The 20,415-nt window shown below is 35.9% G+C and overlaps 1 protein-coding gene and 1 long non-coding RNA gene across 3 annotated transcripts; both read left to right on the top strand.

Moving 5' to 3' along the window:
- Positions 1-5,695: 5,695 nt before the first annotated feature.
- On the top strand, positions 5,696-9,304 carry LOC145792963 (uncharacterized). Of its 2 annotated transcripts, none has more exons than XR_014333303.1 (5): positions 5,696-6,666; positions 7,155-7,371; positions 7,516-7,628; positions 7,734-7,914; positions 8,054-8,436. It is a non-coding gene; the product is annotated as an uncharacterized LOC145792963 (long non-coding RNA). The 2 variants fall into 2 exon arrangements; XR_014333300.1 differs by lacking the exon at positions 7,516-7,628 and adding an exon at positions 9,168-9,304 and having other exon boundaries at positions 6,342-6,666; positions 8,054-8,134.
- An 8,344-nt stretch (positions 9,305-17,648) lies between these two features.
- On the top strand, positions 17,649-18,389 carry LOC145824549 (uncharacterized). Its single transcript, XM_082924599.1, has one exon. It carries the CDS (start codon positions 17,649-17,651, stop codon positions 18,387-18,389), a length of 741 nt encoding a protein of 246 aa, XP_082780725.1.
- The last annotated feature ends 2,026 nt before the right edge of the window (positions 18,390-20,415 follow it).

The following is a 20,415-nucleotide window of genomic DNA, read 5'->3' as shown; positions in this document are numbered from 1 at the left end:
CATGAACCTATTTTTAGGTTCAATGGAAAGTGCTTCAACTGTGAAAGCGATTGGCATCGGGCAGCTGATTGTTAAAAGAAAAAAGAACCCTACAAGAAGAACCCTCCATAAAACAAAAGCTGGGCTCACATAGCTGAAATGAAGGATCTATCACAAGATGTGGACAACATGCATCTGTCAACTATCGTCTCTAAAGTGAACATGGTGGGGTCCAATCCAAAAGAATGGTGGGTGGACACTGGGGCCACTTGCCACATCTGTGCTGCGAAGAAAAAGTTCATAACTTTCGAATTGGTTTCAAACGGTGAGAAGTTGTTCATGGGGAATTCTGCGACCTTAACTGTTGAGGGTAAAGGCATGGTGGTCATGAAGATGACTTCAGGGAAAGAGCTGACTCTGAATGATATCCTTTATATGTCGGATATTCGTAAAAACCTTGTCTCGGGATTGCTCTTAAGTAAGCTTGGCTTCCGTATGGTATTTGAGTTTGATAAGGTCTTGTTGACCATGATTGGGGTCTATATTGGGAAGGGGTATATGTTGGGCAGTATGTTTAAGCTCAATGTAATGACTCTTAGCCCCAAAATAAATAAGAAAGCTTCTTCTTGTTCTGCTTATATGCTTGAGTCCCCTAATTTATGGCATGGCAGACTGGGTCATGTAAATTTTGACTCTTTGTGTAGATTAATCAAGTTAGATCACATACCATCTTTTAAGATTAATCCAAATCACAAGTGTGAAACTTTTGTAGAAGAAAAATTAACTAGGACTTCTTTTCATTCTATTGAAAGAATTACCGAGCCTTTAGATTTAGTGCATAGTGATGTGTGCGACTTGAAAATCGTACAATCACATGGTGGCTTGTTGATGATTACACTAAATACTGTTATGTGTATTTGCTTAAAAACAAAGATGAGACGATTGATAAATTTATTCTTTTAAAAACTGAAGTTGGGAATTAACTAAGTCGAAAAATCAAGGCTTTAAGAAGTGATCGTGGTGGTGATTATGAATCCCTATTTGCTGAGATTTGTGCTCAATTTGGGATTATTCACTAAACCACAGCACCTTATTCCCCTTAGTTAAATGATGTTACTGAGCGGAAGAATAAAACGTTAAAAGAAATGATGAATGCGATGTTAATAAGTTCTGGGTTGCCATAAAACTTGTGGGGGAAAACGATTTTCTTTGCGAATTACATTCTTAATAGAATACCTCAGAAAAAAGTAGAAAAAACTCCATATGAGTTGTGGAAAGGCCACAAGCCTTCATATAAATACCTACGAATGTAGGGATGTCTTGCAAAAGTGGTGGTGCCTACACCCAAGCGGGTTCGAATAGGCCTGAGGTCAGTGGATTGTATATTCATTGGCTATGTATATAATAGCAGTGCATATCGATTTCTTGTATTTAAGTCTGTTATTCCAAACATGCACAAGAATACTACCATAGAATCAAATCTTTCTTTAAAAATGTATTTCCTTGCCGTCTCTAAGAAGGGGTTCCGAGTTCCATGAAAGAAGTGGAAGATGTTGGAAGTGATAATGATCACATAGATGATCATGCAGATGATCACGTGGATAATCAAATAGATGATCAAGCTGAGGAAGTAGATGAGCCAAGAAGGAGTAAAAAGGCTAAGACCTCAATGTCCTATGGTCCGGACTTCTTGACTTATATATTAGAGGGAGAACCTCGAACTTTCTATGAAACTGTGACTTCACCAGAAAGTCTTTTGTGGAAAAGAGCAATTAAGAGTGAGACTGACTCTATCTTATAAAGCTATACTTGGGAGGTGGTTGATATGCCCCTAGGAAGTAATGCCTTGGGGAGTAAGTGGATCTTTCAAAGAAAGATGTAAGTGAATGGATCAATTAATAAGTATAAAGCTAGGCTAGTTATCAAAGGATACAGGTAGCGAGAAGACCTGGATTACTTTGATACGTATTTACATGTGACAAGGATTACATCCATTCGCATGGTGAATGTGATAGCAGCTTTACGTAGTTTAGAGATACATCAGATGAATGTAAAGACATCCTTTTTAAATAGAGATTTAGATAAAGAAATCTACGTGGAGCAACACGAGGGGTTTTCAGCTCCAGGACAAAATCAGAAAGTCTGTAAGCTTATCAAATCATTGTATAGTTTGAAGCAAGCTCCTAAACAATGGCATGAGAAGTTTGACAACATTATGCTGTTAAATGGGTTCAAAATCAATGAGTGTGACAAATGCATATATGTCAAAAACCCTGACAGAGGTTGTGTCATTTTATGTTTATACGTTGATGACATACTCATTGTTGGTAGTAATGATGAGATGATTAGAACTACTAAGAGATTGTTAAACTCTAAATTTGACACGAAAGATATGGGCCTTGCAGATGTAATTCTAGGTGTTAAGATTACTAAAACATCTGATGGTATTGTACTTTCTCAATCTCACTATGTTGAGAAGATACTTGAGAAATTTGGTAAATCAAATACAAGTGTGTCTAGGGCACCGATAGACTTAAGTCTACACTTGACCAAGAATAATGGTGAGAATGTCTCTCAGCTAGAATATTCTCGAGTCATTGGGATTTTGATATATTTGATGAGTTGTGCAAGGCCGGATATAGCCTACTCAATTAGCAGGCTTAGTAAATACACGAGCAATCTTGATGCCACTGACTGGACGGGTATTGTTCGGGTGTTAAGGTATCTCCGTTTCACCTGGGATTATAGGCTGCATTATACTAGATATCCAGCAGTAATAGAAAGCTATAACGATGCGAATTGGATATATAATGTTAGGGATTCGAAATCCATTAGTGGTTATGTGTTCACCCTTAGAGGGGCAGCCGTGTCTTGGAAATCTTCCAAGAAGACGTGTATCTCATGATCAAAGATGGAATTGAAGTTTATAGCGTTGAATAAAGAAACAGAAGAGGCAGAATGGCTTCGCCATTTCGTTGAAGATATTCCACGTTGGTCGAAACCTGTGCTAGCCATCTGTATTCATTGTGACAGCCAATCGGCTTTTGGACGAGCACAGAGTAATATGTATAATAGAAAGTCTAGACATATCTGCCGTAGACATAATTTCGTACGATAACTACTCTTTAACGGAGTTGTCACTTTAGACTATGTGAAGTCTAGGGACAACATTGCGGATTTGCTAACCAAAGGGTTAAATCGATTGTTAGTAGAGAAGTTGTCTGAAGGAATGGGTTTAAAGCCTTTAACGTAAGGTGTTACCGGAATGGAAACCCAACATAGTTGACTGGAGTTTCTAAGATCTAGGTTCAATAGGACAACTTAATTGCGTAACGGTGGTATGTCACTGAGGAGGTTAAACCTCCAGCCATTCTTTTTATCAGTGATACCTGCAAGTATAGAGGTTAAGCTGAGCTTTTAATGACTGTAATGTGTTGAGCTAAATATAGCAGGATACTCAATTAGAGTCGCCTATGTAAGTGTGAAGTGGGGTTGCTTCTATAAGAATTGACAAGGCTAAATTCTTTAAACGACTCACTGAACTAGGCTAGTGTTCCAGGGCCAAACCGAATACAACAGTGAGAACATAATGATGGTTGGAGTAATATCTGTGTGATCTCTATTGTCTTGGTTTATATAAACGAAAAAACAGTTCAAGACTTCGTTTTCACTGGGCAATCAGTAAATTCACTAGGATGGGTTCAAAGCCAAAAGCTACTTTTTTTGATGCAAGAGTTATTCCGTTGCACTCTCTCTTCGAGTCTTTATTATTAAGCATTGTCCATTTGTTGTTATTCGGTCAATTTTTATTTATATGGGGGATTTTTGGAAAATGATGATTTTTCGATAACTTTAATTCTATATTAAAGTAGGTGTCAATCATCTTTTGGGGTGGATTAAAGTGGGTTTAGATTCTTTGTAATGAGATCTTTAAACCACAAAAAAAAAAAAAATGACAAAAAAACCATTAAGATTTGAATAAGAAATTGACTTATCAAGTTGGCATCATTAAAGAGGTGTTGGGAAAGGTGTGTAACCTTCTATGCCACATTGATTATAGAGGAGAATATTGATGGGTATTTAAATTCCATTTTTTGCCTAAGGGTGTGAGCCCTTTGGTGCATCCAACTTTTTCAAAGGAAGGGAGTTATGGATACTTCAAGGATGGGCTTGGGCCAAAACTATGGTCCAAGTTGGTTATGCAAAAATTGTAACATGCGTGTGCTGTCCACCCACTCGGACCAGACTGGGCTGGGTCCGGGTTCGTGATCTATGGGTCGTAGGTCGTGGATCATGGATCTTGGATCTTGGGACTTGGGCTTGAGGCTTGAAGCTTACTAGAATGGGTTAGATTTGGGCGAGGCTGAGTTGGTGGTCCACCAACCTAATCTTTTTAGGCCAAGCCAGGTTAGTGGCTGCAGATATACACATATGTGTATCTATGAAGTGTGCAACTCTCACATTTACACTTAAGACCCATCAGTTTTGCTGCATTTGTTGGGCAATTTTGCAGAGATTAATTCCTGCATTTGTTGCAAGAAGGCTCCTCCTTTCTCCCCCTCCATGTGTATAAAAGAAGACCCCTCTCCTTCAGTCTTCTATCCAAAAAATTCTTCTCTTTTTGTGTTTCAAAGTTTCTCTAGTTGTATATTCTTCCTAGTATGAGAGGGTGCTATTTTAGTTATTTTTGTTGAAGTTATACCATAGGTGCTTAGCTGCAGCTGGTGCAACTGTCATATCCTGGAAGACAAACGTCGAACAACCTCCAACACCTCAATTGGTGAGGCAGCAAATCTATTTTAAGGACACTTTTTAGTGTAGGTTTCGGTTTGCTTTCTTTCTGTTATTTTATTTTATTGTGTATTTTTGTTCAATCTACTTATAATTTCCAGTATATTTTCTGGTTCTAAAATTTTAATTTCTAAATATGAAGCTATTTGTTTATTTAATCACATATTTTTTATAACAAAATAAACCACCACCACAAAAGCTATCAATCCCTCTATATAAGAGTTGAACCTGACTCCTCACACTACAAAGAATGTTACATAACCACTAAGCCAAATGTTATGGTTCAAAAATTTTATATTAAGAGTATATTTAGATTATAAATTTAAGTGGACGTTTGAAAAAAAAAATCAAAAAAATCAAAACAAAAAGAAGAGATAAATGTTAATTAAATATAAGATTTATTTTAATTTAATTTTTTTATTTTTAAATTCTTATCCAAATTTATAATCCAAATATAGTGTAAAGTACTAGAATGATGTTAATTTGAAAGGAGAAGCATAGGTTAAGAGGGTTCATTTTGTTATTGTCAACAAAGGGAATTGTTCATAGAAAAAGTCTACAAAGAACCAAACCAATCACAACAAAATTATGATAAGTGAGTCTCACTTTCCTTTCCTTTTTTTTTTCTTTTTTTTCTTTTTTTGAGTTACACACCAATATAAGAGGTTCATCTCCGATTTCATTTAGTATTTTTTTGTTGGTCTCTCACCAATTTATGTGGCTTGAGCTAGTAGATGATTAATGCGTTCTTCTTTGCTCCAATTTAGTTGGAATTAGGTTAAATTACGATGATACAGTTTACATTTATTGATGTTCTCTCATATATAATATATGTTGTTTCATCAATAAAAAACAAAATTTTTACTGATAACAAAAAAAAAAAAAAGTTTCACCATATCACTCCCCCAAATCCACATCCAAATTTAGTGCCAAGTCATGATCTCGTTGAGTGGTCGATCCATCAAACCAGAATCTGAACAAACCCTCAACCCGAAAGGCAACGGCGTCGTATGAATCCGGCAAACTGGGCAACTGGAATAGGAATAGTGCATGCAATCTGGCAACGTACGCGACTCTTCACCCTCCTCGTACATCTCTCATTTTCTCCTACCAACTCTGTTTCCTTTTGATATTTGTGGGCTTGTATGGGCCCCGACACCGAGGCGTCGACGCTGCCCGCCATCTGTCGTTGTCAGGTCGGGTTGGGAGCTGCGGTCGTTGTAGATGAAAACAGTGATGCAGTAGTAGACAATAACAATGAAAAAGGGTTGATGAAGCACCGGTTAGGAGGGTGGTTAGGTGTAGGGTGCAGGAGGGGGAGGAGGGGGAGGAGGAACTCAAATAGTTAGCCGGGATGGTGTTGATATTTGCCAAAATAGAGATTGAATTCGGTTGAAGAAGAAGAAAAAGAAGAAGGCATGTCAAGTGTTGTGCATAGGACAAAGAGTAGTGAGGGATGGTCATTACAAGTTAAAATCATTGTCTATATAATATATATATATATATATATCTATAACATATATAAAAAGCATGTAAGAATGGTATAACAATGGTATAACGCTGCTGCTTTTGGGATAACTCTGCTCCTCATCCAAGCGGTGCACCCTGTGCTCAAAAGAAAGCCTACAATTGCAGTCTGTCCAAGTCTCTAAATCTCTGTCCTCCAGAGATGATGTGTCTCACGTTGCTTCTTCCATGTTGGTAAGCAGGGGTGTTTCGGTGGGTGCCGAATGGACATCCAACCCAAATGATCCAAGTCTTGCTTCCAACTGATGGGTTTTTCTGTAGTCTCTCTTTGTTCGGCACATCGCTTGTAGACAAATAATTGAGGCTTATCTGCAGAAAACCAGAGAAGAGAAACAAATGAAGGTTTCTTCTCAATAATGTTCACCTGAGGTTTGGGTTTCATGATCCCCCTTCTTGGACATGTTTTCTTTGTAGTGTTTGCTTTGTGATTTATAGATTGATTATAGGTTTATAGCCATTGAATACGCCTACAAGGTGTTTGTGAATATGTTCATAAGAGAACCTGCATGCTTACTTCTTTGGACATTAGCCATCTATGTTGGGCATACAAAAACAAAATTGGTTTTAAAGACACTACAATGAATTCAAAAACAAAGCATTGAAAAATTAAACCTGAAACCCAAAACCACCATCGATGGCCCCAGATGTCTCTTTTAGGACGGTTACTAGATTTTACACAACCAAAACGTGAGTCTATAGGTCCCTTTTTTTTTTGTGCCTTTTTGATATAATATATATAGACTGTTACTTATATAAAAAGAAGATAATGTCAGTTTGCTGGTATATATCATCATGTGGTTGTAGTGAGTGATAGGATGGTGTTTCCATATCTAACTATTGCTCTTTTCGTGTTACAGGATGTATTTTCAGATTTGTATGTGGTAAAAGGAACTGGAATTGGCCATAAGATTGTTTCTGTGGATTTGCTTGAGCCACAATTTGAACACATGGCAGATAAGATTGTTTTAAGTGTAGCAGAAGCCATGTCTCTCGATCCTCCCTCACCCGTATTTGTTCTTATTGGTGCTACTGTTCGTTATTGTCTTAAAGTTATTTGTGGGAATATTCCTCAAGGTCTTCTACTATGAATCCTTCAATAAAAATTTCTATAAGCAAATTTCTTCCTATTTATCTATTGTAATGCCAACTGTCAGGTTTGACAACTCTGCCTCCATCATAGAGGCCAAGTGTGATAGAAAAAATATATTGATTTTGCAGTACTCACTTCTACATCGCCAATTATAGATGCAAAATAATATTCTTTCCATTTGAAGTTAGTTAGCAACGTTCCACTTCTCAATAGACTGTTGGAAATTCTTTTTCAATTGAAGGTGACATGGTTTTGGGTAGTGCTTTTACTATCTCCCCCTCTTTTTTCCCAGAAACTTTACAAATCCCTCTTCTTTACTGTGTGTATTGTTCCTTTATTATCAAAGGTGATGCCCTTAACCAGAGGAAATATCGAATGTGGGGAGCTTGGTTGAGAGGCAGTGGGAATAAAAGAGAGATTGGTGGTTATGGTGGTCTTGGAGAGTGATGGTGTTTTGACAGTTACTCTTGATTGTGGTGGCAGGATATACAACTTCTATCATGATGATTGGTTTTGAGATTGATGAGGTAATGGCTGGTCTTATGTGTTTCATATGACCCTAAATTCTCTCTCTCTCTGTCTCTCTCTCTCTCTCTCTAGCTTTTGTCCTCATTGTGAGGTATACAACCTTCCATTTTTCCTCACATGTTTTATGCTATGGTGCAGTGGACTTTTCATCCTTTCATTTTCAAGAACAAAAAAATCTACACAGCTCTAATTTTGTGCAGGTTCTGGCATTTTTTCTTTGTAAGTGCTTTTTTATATTTCAGGTATTTTTTTAATTTCATTTTGTATATTAAAAATATTCTTTTATGACCTATAAATTAATTGGTGATTGAAATGCTTAGGGATTAGGACTTATAGTTCAAAGTATATGAACATAGAAGTGGCAAGAATTCTTAGGACTAACTCAAGAATGCATCACAAGTTAGGAATATTGTTTCGTCATTACATTGCTTTTTAACTCAAGTATAAATTCTTCTTCATGTATTGCGGGTGCTATTATGATATTTGAATTCTTATAAATGTCCTATAAATGTCGATTGTATCCATTTGTCTTCATCACTGATCACTTGAATGAATATGCTAACTTGGACGTATCACTATAATCAGCGAAAATAATATTGTCATTGATTAATTGCTAGAACACCTTTGTTTCAAATGTGACATGAAAGAGAATTGATTAAGATATTTTGAAAGATTTTGGTCGTTGTTCTTGGTATGTATTGTTGCAAAAGCAACTGATGGGAATTGAGCTGATCTGGTTTTTCTGTTTTATATGGCAACTTTTATGTTGGCTTCTAGCCAACTGGTCTTTTCCTTCAATGGGGTCTTTATTTGTGTGATCCTTTTATGTTCTTTCATTTTAGTACTATTTTGTAGTCTTGAATCAAACATTACACCTTTCTTGATCAAAAAATAAAATAAAATTCTGCATTGTTTCCCATTGCATCATTTGCACAAATATATACTTGCTTTCTTGATGTGTATTCAGTTTCTGGTCTGTGCTATGGAAAAACTATAGGTACTATTGGTCCTTGGCTTGTCCTCTGTTCATGTTCACGAGATGATTAGACTATTCCAGAAGAAATGTGAACTGTGAAGAAATGTTCCTATTTTGCAGCAGCCTTATGGCCAAAACAAACAATCATATTATAATATATATGTTAGGGAAATAAAGATATAGACATCAACTCCACAATCTTGTTTGCTTGTGAGTTACTGACATCTCTTATGTTTATGCCTTTGTGATCATGGTTTTCTTTATTTTTCTATGTAGAAACCATAGGATTAATACAAAAAGTGCATACCAAAATGATGACGAAGGAGACGAGTATTTTCACTGTTGGATTGCTACCAAAAAAGGATGGGTGTCTTATTTCAGGTTTTATTTTGGTGATTTGAATTGTTCATTTCTAGAGTAGATTGAGTAGTATATACCTAAAAAAATTAAGTTAACTGGATGTCATTAGCCTTTCCATCAAATAACATTTAAATTAAGTTTTATATTTAAAATTATACTTACTCTCCATTTTTTTTTAGATACAAATGCAATTTGATAAAACTGTTTTCGATATCCAATCAATTTGATTTTTTGCAGGTATAATTTACCCAATGTACTCTAAAAGTTGATATTTGAAATTGTTTATAAGGATTAAGCTTCTACATCATATCTGTTTTTTTTTTTTTCCCTTCTCTGTAATAGGTATTGAATTTTATCTTTTTATATGAACTTTATTTCATTCGTATTAAATAATGCCAAACAGAAGTTTGTCTCATGAACACTTCGAAGCCTCAAATCTCTAATGCAAGATTGATCTTTGATATATTGTTCATTAGCCTAATTGAAGATTATATGTGCACACACTTAGGATGTATTTAATTGTGTATATTTGGTAAATCTATTTTAGATGAATATGGAAGTTACCTTTTTGATTAACTGAAATGTATCTTATATAAGGTCACATCACATGCATTAAAATCACTGTGATATTTATTTTGTGTATCAGGAACGTCAACCTTATAATCTAGCAAAACCTGTGGTTGAACTATTATAGATTCTGTAGAAGATCTTCAAAATTAAACATGATGAATTCAACAATGAAAAAGTTGCACCTACTTTTCTAATTTTACCAATACTGTCATTAAACTATTTTCACGAACTTGTGTTTAATCATTTTTTTTGTTTAATGCACTTCTGCTTTAGTTTGCATTTACGAGAAATCCTAGAAAGTTGTCAAGATACTTGTGGCATTGAGAAGAACTGTACAAGGGTACAGTAATGGGGATTATGAACTCTTTCTTTTGAGTAATTTTGGAGAGAATATCTAACTCATTGTTGATTTCGGGTTGTTTAGTTTCTTTAGTAATTTGTTTTGTCTAGTGCATTGTTAAAAGTTCTAGCTGATTGATCTACTCTTCCAAAGATGATTGGTCCTCCACCATTGGTATCTGATTAGGCATAGTTTTGAGTTGCTGATTGCAATGAAATGGCAAATATCTGCAGTAACTCTAGAAAGCAATGTTTCATTACAATCTAGATTTGTGAGGTTGATATGGCAAGATTTGAACCAATGCATCCTTTGTTACATTTGGTTCTCGGGGCATCTCTAGCAGTGTAATATTTTTTGTTCAATTTTAGCACAACCAAAGTGCTCTTTAAACATTTTTACCTCAAAGCTACTCTATTAGTTTGTAATATTTATTGTCCTAAAATAGCACACCTAGTGTAGTATATTTTTTTGTTATCAATCACCATTTTTCAAGAACCATTTTTTTTAATTTAAATAATGATTCAATTCATTAATTTAAGTTTACAAAAATAAATGGGTTTTGTGCATTGATATAATTTTAATCTTTGCATTTGATTTATTTTAGGGCAAATTACACTAATAGTCCCTATAGTTTGGGACTTGTGTCGCTTTAGTCCCTGACTTTTCAATTGTGACACATTTGACTCTGAATTTTGAATCTTGTTTTAAATAAGGACAATTGAACATCCATTGCGTAATTTCAAGGGCAAAATTGTCAATTTGATAAAATATAAACTAATTTGACAAAAATAAATGTCAAAAAAATATTTTAAAATATTTTAAAATTATTTCTACCCAACAAAAATAAAATTATGTAAAATTGATAAAAATTAATAAAAATTACATGTTTAATTTTTAAAAATTAATTTTACATGATCATCATCCAAATACATAATAAAAATTAATTTGGTAAAAAAAATAAATGTCTAAAAGATTTATCAATTTTATATAATTTTATCTTTAGTAGTTAGAAATAATTTTTAAAAATTCAAAAATAATTTTTGACATTTATTTTTGTCAAATTAATTTATATTTTATCAAATTGACTATTTTGCCCTTGAAAAATCCAATAGTATCTACAATTGTCCTTATTTGGAACAAGATTCAAAATTCACGGTCAAATGTGTCACGATTGAAAAGTCAGGAACCAAAATGACACAAGCCCCAAACTATAGGGACCATTAGTGTAATTTACCCTTTATTTTATGTCTAATTACACTTTTGGTCTCTAAAGTATGTGCTTTGTGTCATTTTGGTCTCCAACGTTTAGATTGTGTCAATTTTATCCCCAAAGTATGAAATGTGTATTAAAGTGGTCCTCATGAAGAAGGTTAATAATACTTTTGGTCCCCAATATTTTAATTTTGTCAATATCTAAAGGCTTGATTTTTTATTTCCTGAGATATATTTTTCTGTACAAAAAATATCTCTAATTATGACGGCGTCAACTATGGGGATCTCTTTAACACACATTTAATACTTTGGGGGACGAAACTAACATGGTTGAAATATTAGGGATCAATATAACAAAACAATGCATATTTTAGGGACCAAAGTGTAATTTGCCATTTATTTTAATTTATATGTGCCAAATTAATTCACTCAATTTATCTTCACATGACATATTGTAATTAATGATAAATTAAACTCGGACTATAATAACATATATGTACTTTTTATCAAATTGTGTAAATTTTTTATTTAAGTGATGGCTTAAATTTGTTTCTGCTGTTGCCTAATTCAAAGTCATATGACTGAATCAGTAAAATGCAAGATATTATAACATATTCTAATAAACTTCACATTTGTTTCGTTCATAATACCTTATAAGCTATGTTCTAGAGGCTATCTATCTAGGTCATTGGTTCAAGTTATTAGATAAGCTCATTCTTGTCTAATGCTTTTCTTTTCTTTATTTATTTTTGGTAAGTAGCTTTAGGTTGTTCTAAACAGATCCTAAATTAAATGTTTTGGAGCCGTAACTCATCTTGAAATCAGGAAGGATTGTGAGCAGAACAGTCAGATTGATTTGTAGTTGTTTCTCAACAGGAATATTGGCTGTTAAAATTCAAGTCAAATTCAATAAGTGAATCTTTGTGAACTAAGAGACATTGACAGAATAAATCAACATGAGATAAAAAAAACAAGGAACTAATTTTCCATTGACTAGATTTTGGCCTTAGTTCTCACACCCACCAATTTCGCATTTTCTCCACACACAAACACAGAGAATTGGACAAGGCCAAACTAAATTGTGGAAAAAAGAAGCTTTATAACATAGAGTTTGGCTCGTTTCCAGGCCCTCCCCCCCTCCAAAAAAAAACAAAGGGGGTACGGCCTAAATTGATAATTTCAATTGGACAAACAAAACTCTGCAAAGAACTTCAGTTATTATATTTTGAATGTCATCTAATATATATATATATATATATTAACAATACATTGATTTATACATAAAACTAGGTTCTACAAATCCTCGTTGGTTCTACCCAAGCAAACAAAATAATAGAATCAATAGCATTTTGATATCTTTCCCTAATTGGTTGTTATCAAATGTAATTAGAAAAAAATTACAAATTCCTGATGATGGACTTTAAAACCAAATCAACAATTTAAAAAAAAAAAAAAATGATGTGACATAGACCAAACTAATCTATCGCATTTGGACTAAGCAATCAAATAGAGCAAACCCTAATTGTAATGTATAGCGTTCATAAAAAAATCTGTATTTTTCAGTAAGAATTATGTTCAACAAACAAGTTATGAAGAAATGGTGAATAGGATTTGTTCAACATACTAGGGCAATGTTCATGTTTTTCACAATTCATGGGAGTAGGCAACTGTTCATTTTTTCACAATGTTCATAATGTTTTGTATCCCTATCCTTGGATGACTCTTTTTTAACTTCTTGTTCTTGATTGTTTTGAATTAGGACTTTAAATTCCTGTTGTTGTTTTACTTTTCTGTGTTCAGTCTATGAGTAATTATTGGAAGAAAGATTATAGCATCTTACTATCGACTACATCCTACATTTTGGAATCATGTTCATTTTGCAAAATCGTAATGTAAATGTAATCTTCCTATGTTGGGATCACATTGTTTTCAACTAATAATTTGTGAGTGTTTATTATAGAATGTTGTTTATCCAGGGAATTTGCTTAATTTTAATTTTTTAAGGAATTTGTATGTGTAGATGTTTGCTCCAGTAATGCTAGTGACAACCCTTTCGATATTGCAAAACTATTATAGATTGGGACAAGATGTCAAGAGGTATGATTCCAATAGAATTCCCATTTGTTCTTTCCATTTAGAGCATCAAATATACAATTTTATAGGAATTGTTATTCCATGTTTGAATATAAATGAATGGATTGGTAAAAAATTAAACTTATTTCCATCTATGCATCTTTTCTTCTAAATTTATCTATGAGATCAATGCCCACTCCTTTGATTTTTGTGAGATCATGAAAATGGTTTAATTATGTTAGATTAGTTGCCTATTTTTCAAATAATGATATTCTTGCTTTCTGTGACATTTGCAAGTTGCAATTGCTGGATGGCCATGTCAAGTAATTGAAACTTGAAACATCGATTTGCAAGTGAACTTGGAATATCTTAAAATTGTATTAAACACAAAAGGCATGGCTTTACCATGATATTGGGAAGTTGGTGGGATAGAAGATGAAGCTGTAATATAGGTATAAGAATTTGTTAAATCTCATACAAGAAAGTAAGACGATTTGGGATAGAATCTCATCAATCTTATATTCATTATCATGCTTACACTTCTTGATGACGAATTAGCTCCTCCAATAACCACATTAATGCAATTTGTGAATGTATATTTCTTAGCAAACAAATCTTTGACCCAAGTAAACGTGTTGTGCTTGTATTTTATCAACAATTAATCATATTTGTATATTTTCCTATGCACAGCTCATGAGCATAGTTTTTCTTGGTGTGGATATGTTTCATTTATTTGAAAAATTAAGAAAAAGAAAAGAATTTAATTTTGATAAATTATGACACGACCCCACGAGCGTAGCGCTTGGGGTCCAACTAGTATATATATATATATATATATGTATATTGAAGGTGTTATGGGTACAAAGACGGCTCACGCACATTTTTGCCGTAGGCAGAAAATTTAAGTGGGCCTTTATAAATTTGAAATATTATCACTTTTACCTTTTATTTTATTTACAATTTATTTTTTTATTCTTTAAGATGCAAAATTACTTACATATATATGTGTCTCAATTAACATAATGACAAATCCATTTAATTTTTCCTATGACATAGTTAATTTTAAGTATAATCTTTTCAATTGTAATTTTGAAAATTTCATTTTAATAGAAGCAACTATTATAATTATAACTTATTATAGAATTATTCTATATCAGCCTAGGCAAGTAACTGGTAAAAATACCACCGAGGTAGTGGCCTCGTGGAGAAGGCAGCCAGTTTCACATAGGTGAATTAGGTTCAACTCATGAGGGCCGTGGAATGCTGAATTTGTCCAACTAACTCTTTTTCAAGACCCCGCACTATATTCTGATTGATACTTAGTCTCTTCTATGGCATGTGGCTGAACTTTATTGGGTGCCTCGATGGTGGGTCCCTTTCTTTGGGTTAGGTTAAATCTGGCCGTCAACTGATTACTCTAAGACCAGGGCTTGCGGATGTCATGATGTTCCCACGGAGTATTTTTTTTTTCTTGATCAAAAAAAAAAAAAAACAAGTAACTGATAAAAATTGATGTCATCCGTAACACTGCTCTAATTTTTATATATAGTTTAGTTATCATCTCATTGAAAAATATACATTTTGGAGGTCTTTTTAAAATAATTATATATTGATGAAACAATTATGATTTTATATTTTTGGGATAAATTTTAAATACATATCTTGAGTTTTGTCAAAAATATAGATTCTCTTCTCACATTTTAGCCCTTATTAGAATTCTTTTTGCAACTTAATTAAAAATAAAATAAAATTATCCAATTACTCTCTAATATCAAAGTAAAATTATTATACTATCCTCATTTTCATTCACCCACCGTCAAATCTCTATCTACCATCATAATAAAAATATCCACTTATATACATATATATATATATATATATATATATATATTATGAATTTTACTATCTTAGTTGTGGGGGTCGAGAAAATGATTATGAAGAATGGCAAACCCAAGCCCACCTCATATGGGCCAAATAAAGCCCAAGTCCATCAGATGTTGGACTTGTGCCGAGCATACATAGCAACACGGAGAGCACGCTGAGTTAAGGGTATCTATGCTGAATAGAAGAACAGAATATGCCGAGGGAGTCGACATCGACCCACCAAGTGGGACCAAAGTGTCCCTCTCAAGGAAGTATAGTTGGAGGATGGGCCCTGACAGGATGATGATGAGAGGCTAAGCTGCATGGAGTGAAGATCGAATAGGGTGACTCTATAAAAGGGGGAGACAGACTGAAGAAAGAGGTATGTGCTAAAAACATTGAACCTCAAGAAACCTAAACAAACCAACCTTTCCACAAAATCTAACTTGTCCATCAGAGTGCTTATTCTGGCACCACTGTCCGAAGTTTTATTTCTATTTCAAGTGATAGCTGGAAAGATCATTCAAAGGCTTGTTTAGACCAGAGGAGTATTCCATATCCACCTCCACACAATTGGCACCGTCTGTGAGAATACTCTAACTCATCCATGACAAGCCCAAACCAAGATCCTCCAGTAGTTGATAACACTACAACATGAGCAACTTTTGGCCCAGAAGAAAACCCTATAAGGAGGTCCCTGAATTTTGACCTGCTAACCCCATTTTAGCCTTCGACATCCGCAGAGGATGCCATGCAAACGTTAATGAGTTGAATGCAATGTAGTGAATAGCGTCTCGAAGACATGGCGGTAGAAAACAAGTGCCTGCGTCAAGAGTTGGCAAAGTCCCAACAACAAACACCTCCCTGCGAGCGTGGTTGATTGCCAAGAGTGCAGAAAAGGCGACAACGTTAGCCTCGGAGCCACGGTAACAGTACATTAGATTCCTTTTGGGAAGAACCCAAAAAGTAAAGCCAAGTAGACGCATCCAGCTTATCGGATGGGGGAAGTCCTCTGTAAGAGTGTCACGGACGAAAAAAAAAAATAATGATTTAGACTCGAAGGATATGCACGATCCTTTTGTAAGGCGTATTGCCAAGGCTGTCCTATCTAAAAAGTTTAAAGCACCATCGTTCACTCTCTACGATGGAAAATCAGATACTACGAATCACGTTCGTCATTACAAGCAAGCAATGACGCTGAATGCAGGCGACGAGGCACTCATGTGCTGGATATTCCCTAATAGCCTAGGATCGCTCACTGTCAGGTTGTATTACAAGCTTGAGCCGGCTTCGATTGAGAGTTTCTATCAACTCCAAAAATCCTTCAGGGCTAGGTTCATCACCAATGAGACTTAGTCAAAACAAACAGATTCACTATGGGCAATGAAAATCAAGGCTAATGAAATCGTGCACGAGTATTCGGGGTGCTATTGGAAGTGTTTTAATTTGGTGGATGACGATTGTAATGACTCCATGGCAATCACAGCCTTCAAGATAGGGTTGCATCCCAACAGCTCGCTCAGTTCGCTGACTCAAAAATCTCCAAAAATAGTCTGAGCTTTGATGAAGAAAGTAGAAGAGTATTGCAAAGTAGAAGACGATGCAATACGAGTTAAAGCTGGGCTACAAGCTGTAGAAACGGCGACACCTATCTTAGTACAGCCACTGACTATTGCACCACCAGACACAACCCCACCGAAGAGCCCAGGAAGAAGAAGCCAATCAAAAAGGGAAAATCAATGAGATTCTCGTTGACAAAACGAGCAATATCAAGTGGAAAATAGGCACTCTAGGTGGTCAGATAAGAAATACACAGAGCTATCTGAGCCGATCAGTAAAATCCTCCTAAAAATACAACATTTGGCTTCCTTCAAATGGCCGACCAAGATGGTCGAGCCCCTTGACATGAGACAGGGAGACCCGAAGTGCGATTATCACAAAGACTATGGACACACAACCGACAAATGTCATGCACTGAAGAATCATGTGGAAGATCTGGTTCGAAGTGGTCAACTAACTGAATACCTCTCAAAAAAGACTGACCCACCAGGAGTGCTTGCCGTACACCCCGACCCACCTCTACTTGAGATAATTCGTATGATATATAGCTTGCTCTCGCCGAACAAGGTGAATACGATCCAATTACAATGATCTTCCCAACCCATTTCTGAGCCTCATAGTCATCCAAATAGTAGCTATTGTCAAATGAAATTAGTTTCTCCAACGCCAATCTTAAAAGGGTTGCTGTGCCTCATGACGATGCCCTTATGATCGAGTTACGAATAAATAAGTTCACTGTCGAGTGTATCCTGGTTGACCAAGAGAGCACCTCTGAGATAATGTACTATAACATATTTCTAAAACTCGACTTTAAGGATCTGGATCTCATGCCAGCCGACTTCTTCCTTTTTGGTTTCAATGCCGACTCAAAGTACCCCCTGGGCAAGATTGTATTACTAGTGCAGGTAGGCACCAAGACATTGGAGGTGGAGTTCCTGGTCGTCAAACTCTCATCACCATACAATATGATCATGGCTCGAACATGGCTCCACTCAATACAGGCCATACTGAGCACCTACCACCAGCTCGTTCGATATCCAACTCAATTCGGCATTAAGCAAGTCCACGAATCACAGAAATTGGCAAAGGATTATTATCTCATTGTCACCGAGAAGTGGCCAAAGGCATTAGAAGTGAATTCTATTGAAATTTTGAATCAGGAGTGTCTGGAGGATATTGGGAAACTTTCGACTAAGAAGGTAATAGAGGATTTGGATCTGGTGCCAATCAACAACAATCCTAAAAATTTCTTTTTAATTGGCACCATCCTTAATACCGATGAGCGGCAAGAATTGGTTTCCTTCCTCCTCGACAGTATCAATGTGTTTGCTTGGTCAGCTTACAACATGCCAGGGGTAGACCTTGACATAACTATGCATAGCTTGAATGTCGATCCCAAATTTAAACCTGTCGTTCAACAAAGTCATAGTTTAGCTGCCGAGCATGTTGCGACTGTAATTGATGAAGTTGACAAACTATTAGACACTGGTGCAATTCGTGACGTCACATACCCTACATAGCTATCCAACACTATCATGGTAAAGAAGAAGAAAGGGTCGTGGCGTGTTTGTGTAGACTTTACGGATCTCAACAAGGCCTGTCCCAAGGATTGTTTTCCTTTACCCAAAATTGATCAACTTTTGGATGCAACTGCCTAACATCAGCACATGAGCTTCTTAGTTGCTTATAGAGGTTATCACCAAATTTCCATGAATCCAGCTGACTAAGATAAAACATCATTCCTCACTCTAAGGGGAACCTACTGTTACAAGGTTATGACCTTTGGACTAAAAAATACCGAGATAACATACCAAAGACTGGTCACTGCCATGTTCAAAGATCAAATCAGCAGAACCATCGAAGTCTACATCGATGACATGGTAGTGAAATCCAAGAAACATAAGGCACACTTAGCTGATCTTGCGACCACATTTGATATCCTTCAGAAATACAAAATGAAGCCCAACGCCTCAAAATGTGCATTCAACATCGGATCAGGCAAATTTCTTAGCTACATTGTCAATATTCGCGGAATCGAAGCTAACCCGAATCAAATTAAGGCCGTCATGGAGCTCGGTTCACTAGGTTTGGTCAAAGAAGTTCAGAAGCTAATGGAATGGCCGCAGCATTGAACAGATTTATCAGTTGGTCCTCAGATCGGTATAGGCCATTCTTCCAAACACTTTGGCAGGGGAAACTATTTTAATGGACTCCCGAATGCCAAGTTGCTCTAGAAAGGTTAAAAGCCTATCTCAGTTCCATTCCACTTCTGGCTACCCCTTCGCCAAGCAACGTGCTTGTCTTATATCTGGTGGTATTTGATCGGGCAGTACGCGTTGTCTTACTTAAGGAGGAACTCGGCGAGCAAAAATCTATCTTTTATGTTAGCAAGGTGATAGTGGACACCGAAACCCAATATCTACCTTTGGAAAAATTGATCCTAGCCCTTGTCGTGGCCACTAGAAAACAGATGCATACTTTCAAGTGTGTACCATTAAGGTTCTAATGGATCACCCCTTCTATTCAATCCTACACAAAGTAGAATCTTCGGGGTGAGTTTCCAAATGGGTGATGGAACTCGGTTAATATGACCTCCAGTTTTCACCAAGGACAGCTATTAAGGGACAGGTCCTACCTGATTTTGTTGCCGAATTTACTACATCATAGGCCGAGCTAAATCAGGATCAACCGGCTTCCCAATCACAACCACAATGGAGAATGTATGTCGGCAACATCTAGCAGTTATATTGCAATAGAGCTTCTAACCAATGCGGCAGCGGGGCAAGAGTAGTTATTATGACCCTGGAAGGAGCAATGATAGAACAATCGGTTAAACTTGGATTCAACGCCTCAAATAACGAGGTTGAATACAAAGCCCGGTTGGTCTGCCTTAGAAACTCACTTCAAATGGGAGCTAAACGGCTAAAAGTCTTTTGTGACTCGAAATTGTTCATAAACCAGTTGAAGGGTAAGTATGCCACTAAGAATGACTGCATGGCAACCTACGTGAGGATAGTTAACTCCTTGCTCACAAAGTGTGATAGCCATGAACTTAACCAGATTACTTGTGATCAGAACACACACATCGACGCCCTTGCCTGCTTAGCATCGGTGGTAAACTCAAAAGTTAAGCGCACTATTGAAATGGGTTTCATTTCGGAACTAAGTATCAGTATTCCTGAATCCCCTATTATAAACACCATTCAACCAGAGAAGAGTTGGATAGATCTCATTACTGCATTCCTTACTTTGGATCGATTACCGGAAGATAAGAAGAAAGCCCACAAGCTGCAAAATAAGGCATTGTGACACTACCTGGATCCTCAGGGAAAACTTTATTAAAAAATCTCTTTCTAGGCCATATTTGGAATGTGTCCATCTAGACAAGGTTGAAAACTTTTTGGCTGAGATTCATGAAGGCAGTTGTGGTGCTCACTTAGGGAGAAGGTCATTGGCTCATCGAGCCGTCCCACAAAGGTATTGGTGGCCAACCATGCGTACTGACGCTGAGTACTATGTTAAGAAATAAGAACAATGCTAGAAGTT

This window comes from Camellia sinensis, chromosome 1 (genome assembly GCF_055761805.1).
Source record: "Camellia sinensis isolate YWXY chromosome 1, ASM5576180v1, whole genome shotgun sequence".
In the NCBI taxonomy this organism is placed as follows: Eukaryota; Viridiplantae; Streptophyta; class Magnoliopsida; order Ericales; family Theaceae; genus Camellia; species Camellia sinensis.
The sequence above is the reverse complement of the archived record's forward strand: the minus strand, read 5'-3'. Positions and strand labels throughout refer to the sequence as shown.